General features: G+C 33.6%; 2 protein-coding genes across 2 annotated transcripts; both read right to left on the bottom strand.

Moving 5' to 3' along the window:
• Window positions 1-433: 433 nt before the first annotated feature.
• On the bottom strand, window positions 434-1210 carry RpL37A (Ribosomal protein L37A). Its single transcript, XM_076404243.1, has 3 exons — window positions 1078-1210; window positions 683-811; window positions 434-621 (listed from the first exon to the last, which is right to left on the bottom strand). Exons 1-3 carry the CDS (start codon window positions 1078-1080, stop codon window positions 475-477), a joined length of 279 nt encoding a protein of 92 aa, XP_076260358.1. The 5' UTR covers window positions 1081-1210; the 3' UTR covers window positions 434-474.
• A 13039-nt stretch (window positions 1211-14249) lies between these two features.
• Window positions 14250-19143, bottom strand: LOC143191949 (uncharacterized). The gene is made up of 2 exons (XM_076397433.1): window positions 14473-19143; window positions 14250-14415 (listed from the first exon to the last, which is right to left on the bottom strand). The coding sequence occupies exons 1-2, from the start codon at window positions 19044-19046 to the stop codon at window positions 14376-14378; spliced, it is 4614 nt and encodes a 1537-aa protein (XP_076253548.1). The 5' UTR covers window positions 19047-19143; the 3' UTR covers window positions 14250-14375.
• Window positions 19144-23106: the final 3963 nt, after the last annotated feature.

Below are 23106 nucleotides of genomic sequence, written 5' to 3'. Positions count from 1 at the left end.
ATTGTCATATATCATAAATTATATATGATACTTAGTTAATTTGTTTTTCAAGCCATTATTTAAATATCTTACAGCTCTTTGAAGTGATTTTCCTTTAGATACCCACCAGCAATTAATGACTGGAAACATCTGCTTAAAAATTTGATTTTGGATGTATCATTCAATTTAAAAAACAAATAATTTTATATTTTCAATTTAGTGTCTTATAAGAATTCAACTTTTTTAAAAGATAATTTGTAATGAATATATCTAAATTAAATATTTGCTACCTATCTATCTATACCTATAAAAAATATGTTTAAAAATGATTTTTAACCTGTTTTGTAAAATGAGCCTTTAGCAATAATAGAGTTAAATGATTGGAATATTTGAATATACGTTATTCGTCTTTTACATGTATCTCGTAAAATGTAATTGAAATAATAGTTTAGACAACTTTTTAGATAATTTTATTAACTTAAAAAATTCCTACATTTATTGTTCTTTAACTTCTCTTAAACGCCTAACTGCGGATCTGACTGAAGAAGCAGCAGTAGTTGAATATACCCATGCTCCTCCAGCTACAATGCGTTTACACCTTTTGCAGGACCAAATTCCTACGCAAGATCTCTTCATCGCATCCTACAACAGTTTTATGTTACAAAATGAAATTATAACTATAAGTAGAAATTATCAGTAGTACCTTGCCACAGAAACTGCAGGAATATTTACTATGTTGTGTAATTTCCATCTTCTTAACCATCTTACGGAGGGAAGCACCATAACGGGTTCCATATTTACCGGTGATTCCAACCTTCTTGGTGCGTTTGGCCTAAAAATAAAAAAGAAATTATTTAGAGAACTAAATACCTTTCAGTACATTTTTTAAATACAATGTACTTTAATATACTATGTTTTAATATATGTAAACAGAAATGACACTATAACCTATATATTTTGCAAATATAAAGATATTAGGAGGATTTTTAAAAAATATTCGATATATAGCATATAATAGACTTTGCACAATAAATTAATAATAATAATAGACACTTTTATTAAAAGATGACTAAAATAAAGTACAAACTTTTATCTTACCATTTTGAGAGGTCTTCTATGGAATACTTCACAACTAGAAAGAACTGTCAAGGGGCAGTGACACAGACATCTTTAAGAGCCAAGTGACATTTGTACTTTTTACAGAAAACTGTAATGTAATCATAAATATAATTATTTAATTATCCTAAATTATATTAATAGCGTAAATATCTGATACACCATTGTATATTATTATATAGCAATTTTAATGAAAACCTATAATATATATTACACCAGAAATGGTTTAAATCTATATATAATCTTGATGTTCAAATGGCGAAGGTAGATATAAATTTTACTATTAGATAATTAAATATATATATTATATTATTTTATAATTTTTCTTAACTAATTTTTTGTGTGTTGTTTTTCAGTAAGTATGCAAAATTAACTAACATATGTGAAACATAGGGAGGCAAAAATATGATTTGTTGTATAATAATAGGTTACAATGTTTATTTTATTATGGATAGCCCTGTTATTACTTATATTAGTTGAATTGGTTTAATTATTAGGCGGAAAAAAATATTTTAAAAGTGTCTAAATAAAATATCAATTTTATTTATTATTAAGTTATTATTAATTATAAGTTCGGCCTCAAACCTCATAGAGCCAAGACGTGTTTTTCCTTCTCGAAAACAACTCTCTATCAATATCATAGAAAATTCATCTGTATTTTATTGCGGTCAACTTTTTATTAATGGTTTCAAAGAGTTCCGGGTGTCGGTGATGCGGTGAACTGAATACATGCTGCGAAACAAAGAACATTCCAAGTTTTGTACTTATAATAACCGGATAATGAAAACAAGAACTCTTATAAATGTAAATTAGAACTATCATACAAAGTGGATCCAACTGCACTTATGAAACAAAACAACGAGTTAAAAGCAATTCATCAGCAGTTAAACCAAAAACTTTTGGATATAGCTAATGTGTTTTCAGCTATGCGATTGCATTTGCATTGCTATTCAGAGCACAGATAAAAGGAGTAGCAACTATCCAAGTACAGTTCAAAGTTCTGCCAAATCATGGCAACGTTACTGTTACAAAATAAATTTACTATAGAAACATAAAAAACATTTCATTTAGATGAAATAAAATAAAGATAATCCTGAATTCCACACTTACGAATTAAAAAGTAATAAGTAGTACAGAGTCGTTACTAGAAGATAACCGTCAACAACAAGCCAGGACAATATTAATAGCGAACTAGAGGTTCATGGACATCAAATCGCGACCGTTACGTCTATGGTGAAACAAACGACTAATTTAAATGGCTAAAAACTTATTGGCGAAGACCTTTCCGAAATTTTTCGTCGACTTAATACAAAATAAGAACAACAAAACCATTTATGACGTAAACTATATATAGTAGACTGTAAAATAAAAGTAGAACCATAGAGGAAAAATAATAGTATACCTTAATGCATAAACTGTCGACAACTTAGGCAAACTAAAAACATCTGCAACATAGAACCTAGATGTGTGAAGTGCGCTAGTAAACCTCACACAAATCAATACAGAAAGTAACGGAATAGCGTAGCATCATGTGCATTATGCAATGAAAAAGGACACCCTGCCAAAAAGTGTGTAGTGTACCAAAAGAGGATTAAAGAACTTCAACCAAATAAAATTAACAGTAGTACAACAATTAAGACAACTCAACAAAGCTCAAAACTCTGTAAAAACATCTGCTTTTGAAAATAAAAAAAACTAAAACAAATGGCAATGCAATTAGCTAAAAGCACAAATGGCAACAAAAGAATCTAACGTTAAGCAAATTGAAATAAAAATATTAGAAACTGTAACCCATTAGCGAAACATCGTCAACATGGTGAAATTTCTCGGTGATTTTCAGACTGAAATGCAGTGAAAAATTACATTAAAATGCGGGGTTATGATACCTACTGGACGCTACGCTACACCTCAGCGAACAGAACTAATTATAAAAAAAATACAGAATTTCCAATAAGATGAGATTAAAAAGGAAGAAATATAAGCTACGAAAGTTAGCATTGAAAAGAATTTCGTTGAAATAAACATAGGAGCTGTATACTGATAACAACAATACAGACATTCAAAATTAGGCCCGAGGTTATTGGAGTGGAATTTAATGTTAAACACATAGCTTGGGGTTCACGATTAATACTGCTTAGAAAAGGTGATAAATTTCCCACAGCTATTAAAATTTGTAATTAATTAATTATAATTTGTACTTTCAGACAAACATCTGAATATAATCAAAGATTGCATGAATGCAAAAGATCAACTTGACGCACTGAGAGGACTCTTTGTTCGATTCAGTTCATTCACCAAACTTTCGCTATGGAGAAAATTAGTTAATTTACGAACAAACATGAAGGATAAACTGAAAGAGTGGATCCGAGCTAAATGCGAGTGACAAAGTGTGCCACTAACTTCTGTCATTGCCAAGTAAGTACGATACTGTAGTAACAGCATTACAAACTGTGGAGAATGTAAAATTAGACTTCGTCAAGGCACGTTTATTGGATCAGGAGCTTCAAATAAATGCAATCAACGAGAGAAACATTGAAGAAACAGGCTTAAAAGCAGGGACAAGGAAGTGCTATTTATGTGGTAGTGAAGATCACATACGACCGAATTGTCCGAAAAGATATCAGAAGGGATACAAGTTTCGTGGAAGAGGATACTCAAGAAAAGGCAGAGTGCAACATTACCAAAACCCAACATCAAGCAGAGCAAATACTGCGGAATAAGTACAGCTGTATGCAGCACATTTGAGCAACGATGTAACTAACAAAATATCATTAGTATTTCAGGAGCGATCATTTTGTCGAAGATTCCTTCCAAACGACGTGTTAATACGTTAATACACTTGGCCAATGGGCAAATCTTAAGAACAAAGAAATCTGTAGTGCTGAAGGTGAAATACAGGGATAAAACCATATCAATAGAAGCAAAAAAGAATCTGTGAGTAAATTGGTGTGAGGCAGTTTTGCAAGAGGAAGAAGAAAACAAGAATGTGAGTGATAACGAAGAAAGTAGATAATAGACAGTGATGACGAACCTGACGAAAATAAACCTATCTTTTCTAAATTGGAGGAAACTAATTCTGAAAGACCTCGACACCAAGGAAACTAGACGAGTGTGAGCTACATGTCGCCTATTGTCTGCTTACTTCAAGAGAAGAAATACCAACAACATTTAATGGGGCTTATGAAAAGAAGAATGGAGATAAGCAATAAATAATGAAATAAAGTCGCATGAAAGATTAAGAACATGGAGCCCCACAGAGTTGCCAGAAGGAAATAAAGCCATTGAAACAAAGTTGTTATTCAAGTAAAAAGATGACGATAGAAAAAAGGCAAGATTAGTAGCTAAAGGATTTCGAGTAACATTTAGTGCTGAAGAATTCAGTTATGCTCCAGTGTGCAGGCTATAAACCATAAGAACCAACAGAACTGGAAGATACAGCCACTATATATAATTGCATCATCCATCTCGATGGTAGGTTAAATTGGAGACATTATTGTAAACAAAAAGCAGATTTGCCTCAAAGTCAAGCAACTGTACTGGTTAGTCTAATACTAGACTAGCGAGATACTATCAACTTGACCTAAAATCAGAAATCTCTTCGATTTTCTTTAGAAGAATTTCGAAGTCATCTGAATTTTCAAATCATTTGAATCAGTCAATCATAAAGCCAATTTGGACCTATGGCCATAGGACCTATTTATCCTATGGTCCAAATTGGCTTTATGTATTTTGTCTCAAAACACAAAATCACAGCAATGTGGAAGCAATACAGCTAATGGGCAACAAGCAGGAAATCAGAAGATGGAAACGAAGCAAACCGCACGAACTTATATAGGGTATAAGTATATTCTTGAAGTAGTTTAATTTTATTTTAATTTCGTAAATAAATTCTGATGTGTTAACCTCGTACTCGCCTTGCTTGTCTATTAAAGCAAGTACAGCAAAACAGTAGTAATAAATTAATTTCTAAATTAGGATTGTACTAAGCATATCTAATGCATGATGTAATTAATAAAAAAATGGTTTGGTAACTATGATCAACAACAACAAATTTGCTTCCACTATTTTTTGTTATTATATGATTTGGCAATCGTCCAAATGATAAAACTTCGTTAATGCAAATGTTGTGCCTGTTGTGGGCATTTTCCCCTTGACCGTGGCCCTTCCAATTCCAGTTTCCATGGTTTTGTGGCCAAATTCGATCAAATTAACAATTATATGTCCAAGAAATGCCATATCGGCCATGAATATTGCCGATTTCTATAAAAGTGCATACGAACACAAGGCGGTCAATTCGTCGTTGTGCAGAATAGCAGATAACTTCGTAGATGATCCAATTTACTCAATATCTTAAAATTCATGGACTGGGCTGCGGATCGCTTGGAAGATGACTTGAATTTTTGCCCAAAAAAAATCATTAGCGATAATTTTTTCGTTTGAACTGTCCTATGAACAATTTTAATTGGTGTGTAGGAAATGACGCTAATTTATACCAGTTTTATTAGTCACTACATCCACAGAAGATCAATGGTGTGGATTTTGGAACTAGCGGATTTAATTTCCATTGTACTTCTGTCATTCGATAGCAAAATTACGTCATTCCTACTGTACCTTCGCATAATTTTCATTAAATGTTAAAGGTTATATTATGTTAAATGTTATATTCGGGTAGAGTTTCGTTTTCTCTATGTATATGATAATGTTTGTTTATATTTGTAAGATAAAAATATTTTTGGCCCAAAATATCGGTCTTACACACCAAGGAGCACAGCTTACTGGCAAATCCGCCATTGATTTTGTAATAACATAAATATTAATGTTAAACACATTCCTTAATATTATTGAATTGATTGATACTTTACCACAATTTATATTTCACTGTGTGCACTTCCGAAGTGGTCCTATTAGAACCAAGTCAGGATTTGATGGAGAAAGTGTGGGGGGGGGGGTAATAAATCGAGAAAAACCCTCAAATTTCAAAGGCACGTAACTGCAGTTATCATGCCATTTCAACAGTTGTCTGGTTCATTTATAGCTATTAACCAATGTCCCCCAAGTGATGAATACGAGCTCATATTGGTGAATTAAGCCTACGAAGAGGACACCATATTAAAAAAGATCGCGAAGAGCTCTACTACATGTGAAAAATAAAGTATGGAAAAGAGTTTATTTAAAAATTGTTATACATAAATTAGCATTTTTACTAATTTCATAAGTAAAACGTAGATAAACATTTCCAATTTTTTTCATCGCTACGTAACCAAAGAAGAACTGCACGATGACCTGGAAAACAAATGGTTTGCGACGTTATCCAAGATTTCGCCTTAAAACTCGAAATAAGATTACTAAATCATACTAACCTGGAAGCAATACAACTACTGGACAACGCGCAGGATATCAGAAGATTTAAGCGAACCAAAGCATACGAACTTATATAAAGTGTATACCTTTAGTGTAAACTATAGCTTAAGTTATTATAATTTTATAATTGAGGAATACATATTGATGTATTTATCTTGCACTCGTTCTGCTTGTGAATTAATTCAAGTACAAATGAAATGTAATAATAATAAATTAATTTATAACTATAATTGTGCTAGGAATATTTAATAAAGATCTTATCAAAAAAAAGTTGACACGTGGCTTTTCTGAGCGAACATCTTAGCTCACTAGCTGCTTGAGAAATTCATTGCCCTTAGTTGTCATCATTCTAGATCCCCACTTTGTATTTTTTGTGTTGAAATCACCACCAATTATTTCTCTCCTATGCTATTTAGGCCATTCAAATAATTTACCTTCTTATGGTTGTATCGTGGAGGGCAACAAATTGCATCAATAAAATAAAAATAATGTTATCAAAATATAATTTATTTTAAATTATAGTACATATATGGAATATATTATCAAAGGACTTACGTGTCCTTTTCAAATAAATTTTATATCACTATATTTCCCCTTAGTTTCTTCTGTCACTAATCGCCGCATTCTCACTAATGCATTTCTCATATCTGTAAAACAGTTAATATGTATTGTCTCCTTATACATTCTAACCAATTGATTATGTATATTCTGAACAATTACATATATATCTATGCATACACATTTTTCATACTCTACAATATGATTTTCTACTGTGACTCTATATTAAATATATACTCAGCTTTATTTGTTTCTACTCTTATCACCCTGTCTTCGAATTGCCCGCACTGGATTATAATCTCGCATCCCGAAAGTTTCCTTTTGTTCCATCACTGTTCCTTTTTGCGCCACTATTCAAGTCAATAATTAAATTCATTCAGTTCATTTCTAATCTAACATTCGTTCACCATTCCATTAAAATTTTGTTTCGGTGTATTTTATGGAATTCATCCAGACTAAATATGCTATTGTAGACAATGCTTCTTTTCTCACATCCAAACAGTTTTGCTTGTATGTCCTTCTCGACCTGTCTGTATATTATAGTAATTTTTTGCCACAATCCATATGCAGTGATATGAAGACGTAATACTCCGTGATTTGATTAATTTATTGCTTTTGTCGGTCCACTTAAATGTTGTCACTAGTGTGCTATATGTATGTATGGCGCATTGTCTATAAGAATAACTGATGGTCCCTTCAAGTTCTTTAACAGGTGATCCTCAAACCAGATCAAAAGTGTTATGATTAATTTATTCATGGTAGTCTTGTGGACTTGGATGAAAACACTAACTCTGCTTCAGGAATTAAACTATTCCTTTTTCCAGCATGAGGAAGAATAGGTCAGTAATGAATTATTAAAAAATGTTATTACTGAGAAAAAATGTTTTTCTCTGTTATTTTATTTTTTCCAACATTTGTTAATCAACATTTGTGTAAAGATAACACTGTTTTTATTACAGTCTTGCTAAAAGAAGCCCAATGTTCCGTTTTGAAGTATTCATGTTTCGTCTATATAAAACGTCAATTGAAAAGTCCCCGGCCTACCATAGTAAAACACATATTTTTGGCAAAATTAGTTTTTCTTATTTAACAAAATTCCTTTCAAAGGTGATACATTGATTATAGCGACATTCCAAGTTTTCGATGCCATTTTTGTAGTACGATTTTTCCTTTGCTTCAAAATAGGCTTTAGTTTCGACAATCACCTCTTCATTCGATGAAAATTTCTTCCCAGTGAGCATTCTTTTGAGATCTGAGAACAGGAAATGGGGGCCAGATCTGGAGAATACGGTAGATGGGGAAGCAATTTGAAGCCCAATTGAATGAATTTTTGCCATCGTTTTTACTGATTTGTGACACGGTGCATTGTCTTGGTGAAGCAGCACTTTCTTATTCTTCAAATGCGGCTGTTTTTCTGCTATTTCGTCCTTCCAGTCCAATAACGCTATGTAATAGTCGCTGTTGATGGTTCTTCCTTTTTCAATGTAGTCAATGAAAATTATTCCATGCGCATCCCAAAATATAGACGTCATAACCTTGCCAGCCGACTGTTGCGTTTTCCCACGTTTTGGAGCGAGTTCATCGTGTGCAGTCCACTGGGATGACTGTCGATTGAACTTCGGAGTGAAATGATGGAGATCATCAACTCGTCGTTGTTTTTGGTTAAAAGTGATATCGCGCGGCACCCACTTTGCACAAAGCTTTCCCATACCCAAATATTCGTGAATGATATGAGTTACACGTTCAGTTGATATCTTTAGAGTCTGCTATATCATTCAATTTCAATTTTCGGTTATTCAAAATCATTTTGTAGATTTTTTTAATGTTTTCGTTGGTAACAACCTCTTTTGGGTGTCCACTGCGTTCACCGTCTTCGGTGATCATTTCATCACGTCTAAACTTACCATACCAATCCTTGTTGGTTGCATTTCCTGGACAGTGTCCGGAAACTATAAGTTCTTGCCTCAACTTTATTTTTTCCCTTCAAAAAGCTTTATCAACACGCGAAATTCCTTTTTATCCATGTTTTTCACAATAACCAATGTTAATTCACTCAAAATGCTATAATTCATAAACTAATGATCCGACAGCTGCCAAATTTATACACGCATCTTTTGAAGGGGCTTGTTAATTAATCCAAGTACATAGGAAAAGTAGTAATAAATTAATTGTAAATTAAGATTGTACTAAGCGTATCTAATAAAGATGTTATAAAAAAATCTTTTGAAAGTTAGGGCTAACTAAAAAACATATAGATTTAATTCTAGTAACGCCATCTATGTGCCAGGCCAGGGACTTTTCAATTGACATATTACATACATTGAAATAACATTTTTTTTGTCTTAATTTTATTCTATGCTTTTAGGCACTATATTTATTAAAACCAATGTCTGGAAGTTGCATTAAATCTCTTCGTGGGTTTTATTTGCATCATTTAAATCCTATATTTCCTAATGGTGTATGAATGGATAACTTATTGGAGTAATAACTGCATACTTCTTAGTTTTCTATGGATACTTCCCAGACTAATAGTTTTCTCTGAAATAATTTTATTCAATTATGTTTATATCGAATTTTAATAATAACAATATTAATAACTGCGGCAATGGAAGCGGTCTTTAATTAAATTAATGTGAAAATATCTTTTAAATATTTTTTCGAAGAGAATTTGGAATTTAAACGCAAAGCTATTATTATTATAGAAAAGGTATTATTGAAAAATCTGGTGCAAGTAGAGCAAGAATTTACCCCCGTAAATTTAATAAAGACATTTATTTAAAAAGTGAATGGATCTGTGGATTTGCTACATAAAATGCGTTCTACTGTTTTCCCTGCTTAGTTTCTGGTGGCGATAAAACTTGGACGTAAATAGGGGTCTCCGATCTAGAACACTTTAGTTTTTAAAATAAAAAGACATGAAAATTTTAAAATCCATCTTCATAATTGTATAGAATTTGTATTATAGTTCAATTAAATTTTGCGTATTGGATAAATATATGACATAATGAAACTGTGTCAAATAATAGATATGTTTTATAAAAAATTATATCTTTCATTAAATTTTGTGGAGCTTTTAAATTGGCTCTTTGGGGACATGATGAGAGCGATACTTCCCAGAATCTGCGGATATTTCGTGGACTTAATTTTTCGGCTGAACTAGATTCAACTCTAAGAGAGCACCTAAAGAATATTTCAGTATCTAAAGTCACTTAATGTATGCTTGAAATTTTGTCAGGAAAAAATAATTGAGGATATGAATAATTTTTTATTTTTGGCGATAAAATAACGTAAATGAAAATTGAAGTGCGTGAAATAAACAATGTATTTATTTTATTTTTTTATCCTCTGGAAGTAAATTAAATAAAATATTAAAAATCTAAAAATGGCAAACCATAGCGATTCAACCAAATCACCTGGTCACGAGGTCGTAAATATTCACAATATACGACATCACACGACAAAAAAACCTCTGCCTATGTTTTATATAGATATAAAACCTAATGGAAATAATAAGGTGGTGTATGAAATCACCAAATTGGAAAATAATATTATTAAATGCGAACCACCACATATAAAAAGAATTATACCACAATGCACAAGGTGTCAAGCGCACGGGCACACAAAGACTTACTGTCGCAAATCATATAGATGCGTAAAATGTGCAGGAGAACATAAGACAGGAGATTGTACTCGTAAAGTTCGCGATGAAAAAGTGAAATGTGCTAACTGTAACGGAAATCATCCAGCGAACTACAAGGGTTGCGCAGTTCACAAGCAACTACAACAGAAACTCTATCCTGCCTTAAGGGAAAAAGGGCATCAACAAAAACAATCCACTACTACCAATCTACCACTACCAACCAGACCAAGTCAACCAGACATAACTTATGCCCAAATGGTTGAAAATGGTTCAGCACAAAATCGAGAAACGACATCTCAACCTACTGAAACTAGCAACATCTCAAGATTAGAAAACATGATGGCCAAACTAATGGATCAAATGTGTACGATGTTTGGTCTACTCACAACCGTCGTCAGCAAACTTGCCTAATGCCTGAAACCAATAGCTACAAAATCGCCGTCTGGAATGCCAATGGGCTCCAACAACACGCCAGGGAACTAAAAATGTTCGTAAATGAACAAAATATTGACGTTATGATGGTTTCCGAAACACACTTTACGAACAAACATTATTTGAAAATTCCTAAATACAAGCTTTATCATACAAATCACCCTGATGATAAAGCACATGGAGGTACAGCCATAATAATTCGAGATGATGTAAAGCATTTCGAAAAAGAAAAATTTCGCAAAGACTACCTGCAAACCACCAGTATAACCATAGGGGAAGCCCATGGACTCTTAACAATTTCTGCGATCTATAGCCGACCCAAACATAATAACAAGGTAGAACAATTTCAAGAATTCTTTAGTACGCTAGGTAATAGCAGGAGGAGATTATAATGCAAAACATTTAATGAGGGGTTCAAGAATAATAACCTCAAAAGGTAGAGAACTGCTCAAAGCCATAAGGACAGATAACTTACAACATATCTCTACTGGTGAACCAACATATTGGCCTTCAGACAGAAATAAAAAACCAGATACAATAGATTTCTGTATTACAAAAAATATTGATCCATAAAAGTGTCGGGCAGAATTATGTTTCGACCTGTCTTCTGATCATTCACCAATAATAGTAACAATTTTTTCAAAAATTACTATCAAAGTTAAACCCCCTTTTCTGTGCAATAATAGAACTAACTGGCCCTCATTTAGAGAAAACTTAGAGCAAAATATCTCTCTAAACTTACCGTTACAAACTGAAATGGATATAGAAATAGCAGCAATAAATCTTACAAAAAATATACAGGAGGCAGCATATTCCACGACTCCCAACAGTTAAACATTTCCAAGAAAAAATACACATATATCATGTACAATACAGAAAAAGATAGCAGAAAAAAGAAAGTTACGACGAAATTGGCAACAGCAAAGGACTGAAGAGAATAAAAGAAAATTTAATAGGGCCATAAAAGAGCTGAGAGATCTAATCCAAATTGAACAAAACCAAAGCATTCGAGAATACCTAGAAAACTTGACATCAACTGAGGCTACAGACTATTCGTTGTGGAAAACAACAAAAAAGCTTATTGACAGCATAACCCAGCATAACCCACCTATTAAAACAAGCGAAAATAATTGGGCGAGAAGCAATAAAGAGAAGGCCGACATTTTCTCAAAACACTTAAAAAATGTTTTTAAACCTTTCCAGTCTCAGCTACATAAGGATGAGGAAAATAAAATTACTAGCTTTCTAGATTCGCCATTTCAAATGGATTTACCGCACGAGAATTGAACGGTCAAAAAAGTTAAACATACAATAATGAGAGAGATTAATATTAAAAAAGCTCCTGGTTATGACTTAATTACTGGCAAAATTTTAAAAGAACTATCAGAAAAGGGTATAAAACTATTAACATTTATATTTAATGTTATGCTACGAATTAATTACTTCCCTAGTATCTGGAAAGTAGATAAAATATTAATGATAGTTAAACCAGGAAAAATATCAGAATATGTTACCTCCTACCCACCTATAAGTTTATTACCGATAATCTCGAAAGTTTTAAATTAATTTTAACGAAAAAAGCTAAACTATATAATAGAAAAAAGAAAAATTATTCCAGAACATCAGTTTGGCTTTCGCAATAAACATGGGACTATAGAACAAGTGCATAGACTTGTAAATAAAATAAACGCTGACCTAAATGCCAAAAGATACTGTTCGGCTGCTTTCCTAGACATATCTCAGGCTTTTGACAAAGTATGGCATACGGGCTTGCAGGTTAAACTAATGAAACTTCTCCCTCATCCGGACTATCAGTTACTAAAATCGTATCTCACTGACAGACATTTTATTGTAAATCAAGGCGATGAACATACCGAATTAAATCCAATATATTCAGGAGTTCCGCAAGGTAGTGTACTGGGTTCAGTACTGTATCTTCTGTAAACGGCTGATCTGCCCACCACAAAAATAACTACTGTGGCAACATATGCAGACGATACAGCAATCTTAGCATCCCATGAAGATCCAGTCACAGCATCAATAAACCTACAAACCCACCTGGTGCAAATACAATTATGGTTGAAGACATGGCGTATTAAAGCTAATGAATCAAAATCCACGCATATAACGTTTACCCTGTTTATACTCAAGCCCATTTGGACATATGGAATCCAACTATGGGGTATCGCTAGCAAATCTAATATATCCATCATTCAATGGTTCCAAAATAAAGTGTTGCGTGCCATTGTTGATGCTCCGTACTATATTTCAAATAAAGTGATACAACGCGATATTCCTCTAGAACCTATAACGAGTGTAATTCAACGTGTTTGTGTGAAGTACCTCGAAAGAGTGTCAGTGCATCCCAATGTACTCGCTAATCAGCTAAATATGCGACGTGATAGTGAAGTACGTAGACTAAAACGTTTAACACCACCTGATCTGATTACTGGACATATGTAGATTTTAGAATAAGCTTTAGAATAAGACTAATTAATTAAGATAATATTTTATACAGAACATTGCTTAATGAAGTGATTTTCTACATGCCATGTATATATAATATAGACAGAAGAAATACTTATTGCCAATAGGGCAGATTGTGGACTCACGAAGAGTAATAAAAAAATTTTTTGGCGATTATGGCGGAACCAACTGATTTTATATATGATCGCGATGGTGAGCCAATAGAGGGCTTTTGGAATTACTTAATTCCTGAAAAGTGCTATGCAGAAATACATATAAAACAATTTTAAGCTTTATAGATCCTTTAATTGAAAACTCCGCTTCCACAAATAAGCAAGTACATTTATTTTTTATAATCTACAAGACATTCTGGCTTTTTTAATAATTCATAAAAATAAAAAAATGTTAAATATCGTGACCGGACCTGAATTCGAATATAATGTCAACTTAAAAGATACATTAAAAAAGAAGATTCTAAAGACGTTTTAGGATGATTGTAAATATTGAACAAATTGTAGGTTTGACAAAATAAAACTCGTATATAACTTAATATAATTATATTTATTAAATATTGGTATATGTAATAAGAATATTATTATTAGAGTATTTTAACAATGTGAAGGTTTTGATAACATTTTAAAGTACTTGAAAACTTAATAAATAATTACATATTTGTATCATACTAAATAATACATATAATTTAATGTTGGTATTTGTAATACACATTTAAATATTATAACATGTTATTATTATCTATAGTTTAAACAAGGTACCGTGAAGCAATGCCAGTGGTCGTCGTAATAGTTCAGTTCATGTTGATTTGTTAAAATATTCGTTCTTTACACCTAAGTGTGTCTAAGAACCTATAAGAGAATTTTAATATTTATTTAATGCTGGATAATTATACTCAATATTCTTACCCAACTCGTTGTTTCGAATTATTAAATACTATCTGTCCAAATAATGCTATAGCAAATATAGCCTGAACGGTATTCGTCAATACTCTGAAATTATTATCAAGCTTCGATGTGTAGTCAGTTTCCTCGACTGTAGCAAGATGGGCATTTTCTGAATTGCTATGGGCTAACTCCCTATCAGCTATTGTGATAATATTTGTTTTCAAATCATTAGAATTAGGGAGTACACGAGACATTTTAGGTTGATTAATTTCATGAGAGTTCATTTTGTTTTCTTGGTTTTGAGATTGTTCTCGGGTGTCTCTCGAATATTTCTCAGATGACCGCAGTCGTCGATCATGTTCGGATCGTACTCGAGAAATATCAGAACTTTTCACATTGCGACGCGATGAAGTATTTTGCACCGAGTCTCGTCTTTCTTGTACTGAACGCTTTCGGTCATCCCGTTCAGTAACTGATCTTCTGTCATCAGAACGGTCTTGCGAGTGTTCTCTAGATAGTTGTAGTCGTCTATCATGTTCAGTACGTTCTCGAGAAATAGTAGAAACTTCTACGTTACGACCTGATGAGCGATCTTCAGCCAAGGTTCTCCTTTGTTTTACTGAACGCTCTCTAGCATCCCGTTCATTAACTGATCTTCTGTCATCAGAACGGTCTTGTGAGTGTTCTCTAGATAGTTGTAGTCGTCTGTCACATTCAGTACGTTCTCGAGAAATAGTAGAAACTTCTACGTTGCGACGTGATGAGCCATCTTCAGCCAAGATTCGCCTTTGTTGTACTGAATGCTCTGTAGCATCTCGTTCATTAACTGATCTTCTGTCGTCAGAACGGTGTTGCGAGTGTTCTCTAGATAGTTGTAGTCGTCTATCATGTTCAGTACGTTCTCGAGAAATAGTAGAAACTTCTACGTTACGACCTGATGAGCGATCTTCAGCCAAGGTTCTCCTTTGTTTTACTGAACGCTCTCTAGCATCCCGTTCATTAACTGATCTTCTGTCATCAGAACGGTCTTGTGAGTGTTCTCTAGATAGTTGTAGTCGTCTGTCACATTCAGTACGTTCTCGAGAAATAGTAGAAACTTCTACGTTGCGACGTGATGAGCCATCCTCAGCCAAGATTCGCCTTTGTTGTACTGAACGCTCTCTAGCATCCCGTTCATTAACTGATCTTCTGTCATCAGAACGGTCTTGCGAGTGTTCTCTAGATAGTTGTAGTCGTCTATCATGTTCAGTATGTTCTCGAGAAATAGTAGAAACTTCTACGTTACGACGTGATGAGCGATCATCACCCAAGGTTCTCCTTTGTTGTACTGAACGCTCTCTAGCATCCCGTTCAGTAACTGATCTTCTGTCATCAGAACGGTCTTGTGAGTGTTCTCTAGATAGTTGTAGTCGTCTATCACGTTCAGTACGTTCTCGAGAAATAGTAGAAACTTTTACGTTGCGACGTGATGAGCCATCCTCAGCCAAGATTCGCCTTTGTTGTACTGAACGCTCTCTAGCATCCCGTTCATTAACTGATCTTCTGTCATCAGAACGGTCTTGCGAGTGTTCTCTAGATAGTTGTAGTCGTCTATCATGTTCAGTACGTTCTCGAGAAATAGTAGAAACTTCTACGTTACGACGTGATGAGCGATCATCACCCAAGGTTCTCCTTTGTTGTACTGAACGCTCTCTAGCATCCCGTTCAGTAACTGATCTTCTGTCATCAGAACGGTCTTGTGAGTGTTCTCTAGATAGTTGTAGTCGTCTATCACGTTCAGTACGTTCTCGAGAAATAGTAGAAACTTCTACGTTGCGACGTGATGAGCCATCCTCTGCCAAGATTCGCCTTTGTTGTACTGAACGCTCTATAGCATCCCGTTCATTAACTGATCTTCTGTCATCAGAACGGTCTTGTGAGTATTCTCTAGATAGTTGTAGTCGTCTATAGTGTTCAGTACGTTCTCGAGAAATAGTAGAAACTTCTACGTTGCGACGTGATGAGCCATCCTCAGCCAAAATTCGCCTTTGTTGTACTGAACGCTCTCTAGCATCCTGTTCATTACCTGATCTTCTGTCATCAGAACGGTCTTGTGAGTATTCTCCAGATAGTTGTAGTCGTCTATCGTGTTCAGTACGTTCTCGAGAAATAGTAGAAACTTCTACGTTGCGACGTGATGAGCCATCCTCAGCCAAGATTCGCCTTTGTTGTACTGAACGTTCTTTAGCATCCCGTTCATTAACTGGTCTTCTGTCATCAGAACGGTCTTGCGAGTGTTCTCTAGATAGTTGTAGTCGTCTATCATGTTCAGTACGTTCTCGAGAAATAGTAGAAACTTCTACGTTGCGACGTGATGAGCCATCCTCAGCCAAGATTCGCCTTTGTTGTACTGAACGCTCTCTAGCATCCCGTTCATTAACTGATCTTCTGTCACCAGAACGGTCTTGTGAGTGTTCTCTAGATAGTTGTAGTCGTCTATCACGTCCAGTACGTTCTCGAGAAATAGTAGAAACTTTTACATTGCGACGTGATGAGCCATCCTCAGCCAAGATTCGCCTTTGTTGTACTGAACGCTCTCTAGCATCCTGTTCATTAATTGATCTTCTGTAATCAGAACGGTCTTGTGAGTGTTCTCTAGATAGTTGTAGTCGTCTATCACGTTCAGCACGTTCTCGAGAAATAGTAGAAACTTCTACGTTGCGACGTGATGAGCTATCCTCAGCCAAGATTCGCCTTTGTTGTACTGAACGCTCTCTAGCATCCTGTTCATTAACTAATCTTCTGTAATCAGAACGGTCTTGTGAGTGTTCTCTAGATAGTTGTAGTCGTCTATCACGTTCAGTATGTTCTCGGGAAATAGTAGAAACTTCTACGTTGCGACGTGATGATCCATCTTTAGCCAAGGCTCGCCTTTGTTGTACTGAACGCTCTCTAGCATCCCGTTCATTAACTGATCTTCTGTCATCAGAACGGTCTTGCGAGTGTTCTCTAGATAGTTGTAGTCGTCTATCATGTTCAGTACGTTCTCGAGAAATAGTAGAAACTTCTACGTTGCGACGTGATGAGCCATCCTCAGCCAAGATTCGCCTTTGTTGTACTGAACGCTCTCTAACATCCCGTTCATTAACTGATCTTCTGTCACCAGAAAGGTCTTGTGAGTGTTCTCTAGATAGTTGTAGTCGTCTATCACGTTCAGTACGTTCTCGAGAAATAGTAGAAACTTTTACGTTGCGACGTGATGAGCCATCCTCAGCCAAGATTCGCCTTTGTTGTACTGAACGCTCTCTAACATCCCGTTCATTAACTGATCTTCTGTCACCAGAACGGTCTTGTGAGTGTTCTCTAGATAGTTGTAGTCGTCTATCACGTTCAGTACGTTCTCGAGAAATAGTAGAAACTTTTACGTTGCGACGTGATGAGCCATCCTCAGCCAAGATTCGCCTTTGTTGTACTGGACGCTCTCTATCATCCTGTTCATTAACTGATCTTCTGTAATCAGAACGGTCTTGTGAGTGTTCTCTAGATAGTTGTAGTCGTCTATCACGTTCAGTATGTTCTCGAGAAATAGTAGAAACTTCTACGTTGCGACGTGATGATCCATCTTTAGCCAAGGCTCGCCTTTGTTGTACTGAACGCTCTCTAGCATCCCGTTCATTAACTGATCTTCTGTCATTAGAACGGTCTTGTGAGTGTTCTCTAGATAGTTGTAGTCGTCTATCACGTTCAGTAAGTTCTCGAGAAATAGTAGAAACTTCTACGTTACGACGTGATGAGCTATCCTCAGCCAAGATTCGCCTTTGTTGTACTGAATGCTCTCGAGTATCCCGTCCATTAACAGAACTTTTATCATCAGAATGGTCTTTTGAATTTTTTTTTGATAGCTGTAGTCGCCTATTATGTTTAATGCGATCTTGGGAAGTATTAGAGTCATCTGCATTTCGACGACATAAGATATTTTCAGCTTCAACTCGTCGCTGTTCCCGTAAGGCACCTTGTTTTGCAGAATATTTTTGAACCGAGCTTCTCTCAATCTTCTTAAGTGGATCGCTGATAGGTTTTTGGATGTATAGGTTATTTTGGAGTTTCCTATATTGCCTTATGGTTTTGTCGTTGCCGTCAGACATTCTAGCTGAACGGTTCTTAATAACATTGTCGTTATTATTTGTAAGTTCTCGATTGTTAGAAGTTGTTCTATATTGGCTCTTATGAATTCTTTGGGAGTAATTTTTATTCCAGCGATTCCTTTCTATTTGTAAATTAGTATTGAAATTTCGGGGTCTGGTTTGAAGCAATTCGCTTCTGATTTCCCGAAAATCCGTGCGGATATCGTTAGCATCAATTCTTGATTGGCGAGAATCAGCTCTAACGTCGCGAATATGGGTTGATATAGCTATGGTTTCCTGGCGAGTGGCTAGGGCAGGCTGATTTTCAACATTCTTTAAAAGGCAGTTCGTTCCATGAGACAAAAAGCAGGAATTATTAATAGTTACACCGTCCTGGCGACGACTGAAACCACCATTAATAATACAAAATAATACCATTAGTACGGCAACATTCGGAGGAACGCTGTTCGGTTTTTTCTTGAACGGGATCATGATGGCGGGAAAACAAAACACTATTTCTTTTGCGAGGTGACTTGTATGGTAAAACTTGGTAGACTCTAGATATCTTCGTATTGTTTCTTCTTTTACTTGTAGCTGGCGACTGTGGCTCTCCACGGCGGTGTAAACCTGTTTTATACCTATCCGGAGCGACTTAATTTTACGCCTGGAATGGTCCAGCTGAAGTTTACTGATAATTCGATTATTTAGTAAATTGAAATAGGATCGATTATACTTTTGTGCTCTTCTACACAGAGAAAAATAGCTGGTTTTCAATAGGACTGAGTAAAATATTATTTTATCATATTTATGTTGTAAATAATATTAATTATTGCCAAATTAATGGTAAATTTTAGAATTCGACAAATTAAGAAACAAAATATGCGTTTTTAGTAATTTGTTCAGGACAAGACTTGTAAAATCAATCATAATATGAATGCATTATATTTTGCAAGTAAGAATTCAGCAGTTTGAATTAATATATACACCGGAAGAATATATAAAATAATATAAATCACAGTATACATTTTTTTAAAAAATTTTACATATGTTTATTTTTAGTCCAAAGATTAAAGGGTATATAATAGCTTTTGTTGTAGGTGGAAAAGTCACTAATTTTGTTAAATTTTCAAAAAAATGGTTTGAATTGTGATGAGAAATTATAAACCGGCAAACGTTGTTTTAACGCTTTGATTGTTTTGATAATTTTTAAATTGCTGTTTATTATTACTCTGATTGAAAATGCCAAAGCCAAACAGGACCGATTGAGTCTCTAATCAGTTATTTCGAACAAGAACGAGATAATGGAGGGTCCCTCTTACCAGTGAAATTCGTTAGAGAGGTAAGTATTTTTAAATATTAACTTAAATAGTAAGTTGCTGTGGTTTTTTATTGAAAATGTTTGTTAGTGAGTTGCTGCACTGAATGTATGATATATATATGGATACGGTCACTGAAATATCTTAATAAATGAAAAATGTAATCCTGGACTCACCGAAGAGAACCTTCATCATACGAAGCGGATGGCGTATCAATATTAGCTTGATGTTAGCTCTGTCAGAGATTAAATATATGAAACAGTGAGTAGTTTTTTTTAATAAAGATATAATTTAATGCAATTATTATATGCAGCTCTTTGAGGAATGTGACAATTCATTGCAGATATATTGTTCTTCATGCTGGAAACAAGAATAGTTAATAACACCTTCGGTTTGGGTGAACTCGATCAGACACATTGAAGACGAAGTTGACAAATGATGGTATCGTGAACAAATATTAGATAGATTGGAAATTAATAGGTTAGTTATTTATTTGAATGAAACTTTCCAAATAGGGGATTGTGATTCAATTTATGTGTTAATGTTCAGAGCTAATGTATATGAACATTTGCTTAAAATGTGCGAGGAGAAAGAATACTAACTGTTTTGTAGATATGGCAAATGAATTAAACAGAAGGCAGTGATTGAATCTAGTTTTATCAAGAAGGATGCATACAGGTAGTAAAAGAACAAACTAAGGAGAGATACAGTGATATCAAAATGACTTAGAAGGAAACACTGTATCTAAGAAAACAAGAACTAAGCGTAAAAGGTAAATATGCTCTCTAATGAAAATAATATATTACTAAGATTTACAATAATAATACTTTTTTACTTTCATAGACTTTTTCAATAACATCTCTTATTCTGTGGATCTGGTCAATTGTTGAGTGCTTCTAATAAGCCCAAAATGGTGTGTTGGTATTAGATTTTTTCTCTCTATGATCGGTTTTCTTCTTTTCAACAGAACTTTTTCAAAAACCTTAGATAGTACTGGTAGCAGTGATATAGGTCTATAGGCTTTTATTTCGTTTGCTGACTTTCCAGGTTTTGGGATCATTATAATTTCCGTCATCTTCCAAATGTCTGAGACATGTTTTAATCCAAATGCTGTATTGATCAAGCTGGTGAGTTTTATAATTCCCTTTCTTGGTAGTGTTTTCAGTAATTCTCCTGTTATTAAATCCTGGTAATTTCCTGGTGTTAATGTCAGTTTTAATAACTCAGATAGTCATTTATGGTTTTGTTTCTAATTTCCAGTATTACTCTTTTCAGTCTTTGGGTTATATTGTTTAAACTATTTTTATTTTCAGGTGTTCTGTTTTGTTGCCATTTTTTTCGTAATTTACGTTTTTCAGCTACCATTTCCTTCACTTATTTTGGATAATTAATTCCTTTAGGTGTACTTTTAATTTCTGGAGTATTATTCCAAGCATACATAGTTGAATAATTACTACGAATTTTTCTGCTTCAAAATTTAATTGTTCAGTTGTCTTGAAGCATTTTTTTTCAACATTTAGTTGAATTCGTTTTAATGTAAATTTAATAAAATATTATCCTAACCTATAAACTATTATAAATGTATAATTAACTATTGTTTTGAGTCAATTAGATATACTATAATGTTAAAATAAATAATATTTGCAAGCATTTTGCCGTCATCAATTCAGATGACGTGTATTCACTCTTTTATTGAATGGACTATATGCCATGTCGTATATTTATATATGAGAAAAAATTCCCCTCTGTCAATTAATTGACATATTTAGACATATTTATGATTTTAAATTTGTACCAAGCACCAAATGTAGCTTTTCGATATAATTATATCTTCGGAAAAATTATTATTATATAGAATTTTTTGTAATGTGTAGATATTATTTTCCATAAATTAATTCTTGGTGTATATTTTCAATGTTGTTTAACAGGTTCCTTTTCCTTCATGATAGCGATGCTTTATATATTAGATTGTACTCTATACTAAATAGAAGTTTATAATCAAAAAGAATTAACGAATTTGTATGGAAAAAATGTTTCTAAAATCGATATACGGTATATATTGTTTATGTCTAAAATACAAGTATATTAGTTTATAACGAAAATTAAAAATTTTTCTTTTAAACCCTTAATATTTCATAACTTGTATATATAATGTTTTTTTAATTCAAATTTTTAGCTACTTTTTCCAGTGTAGAAAGTACCACATGTTAATAGAAAGGAAATAAACCAGTGTTAAAGGCGAACTTGTTGAAGGTGGTAGGTTCTGATAAGACGACCAATTTACTGTTAAATGGTTTAAACCTCAATTGTGTGTCCCATATGTCTTTAAGTTTTCAATCATACAGGTCACTTGTTGGGGTGCGCATTGATTGAATGAATTACACCCGCCAAAAATAGTATTAAAATGTATTATGGTTTTTAAATATATAAATATTAATTTATTATAATTTACTTTGTATTGTTTAGATTCCATCTTTTTGTTTGGTATATTTTTATTATAGAATATAGGGTTTTTAAATTTAGATGTCCATGTTCTTGTTGTTGACCCTTTGCTGATCATGCTGTTTCGAGGATCATGCTGTATTTTATACGATTCATTACCTTTTTGGAAGTTAAGTCGATTCTTCGCACAAGAACTTGGCATTTAACGATACTTAACAATATAATAATTTTTATTACCTTTCATTTATACTTGCTTTATACATATAAGTTGACATACAATCAAACATATTGGTTTATTATAAAATCTTTTAAAAGCCCAATTTGGGCTTATCAATTTTTATTGCTATGTAACCAAAGAAGTATATGAAATCAAATGGATTTACAAGGTTATTCGGGATTTTATCTTTAAGCATGAAATAAGATTCCTAAATCAGATGTTTGAAACGAACCAAAGCACATGAACTTGTATAGCGTATAAATAATTAATAATATCTCTAGCTTATGTAGTCTAATTTAATTTTAATTTGGGACATACATACTGATGTATTTATTCCACACTCTAGTTAATGTATTGATGCAACAATAGTAATTAAGATTATAGATTCTACTAAGCATATATAATGTATGATGTAAATAAAAAAGTAGACGATGTACCCATTTTAGGGATCATAATAATTTTCGCAATCTTCTATTATATAGAATGCAGAAACATTGAAGTGTGCAGATAGAGAGAAGCCTTATTAGTGTAGTATTCAGCATAGTTTGCCAGAATGTGAAAACTGTAAATAAAAAGT

Source organism: Rhynchophorus ferrugineus, unplaced genomic scaffold (genome assembly GCF_030347505.1).
Source record: "Rhynchophorus ferrugineus isolate W39M unplaced genomic scaffold, kcgeb_rfMv2 rfM1, whole genome shotgun sequence".
NCBI lineage: Eukaryota > Metazoa > Arthropoda > Insecta > Coleoptera > Curculionidae > Rhynchophorus > Rhynchophorus ferrugineus.
This window is presented reverse-complemented; position numbering and strand designations above follow the sequence as displayed.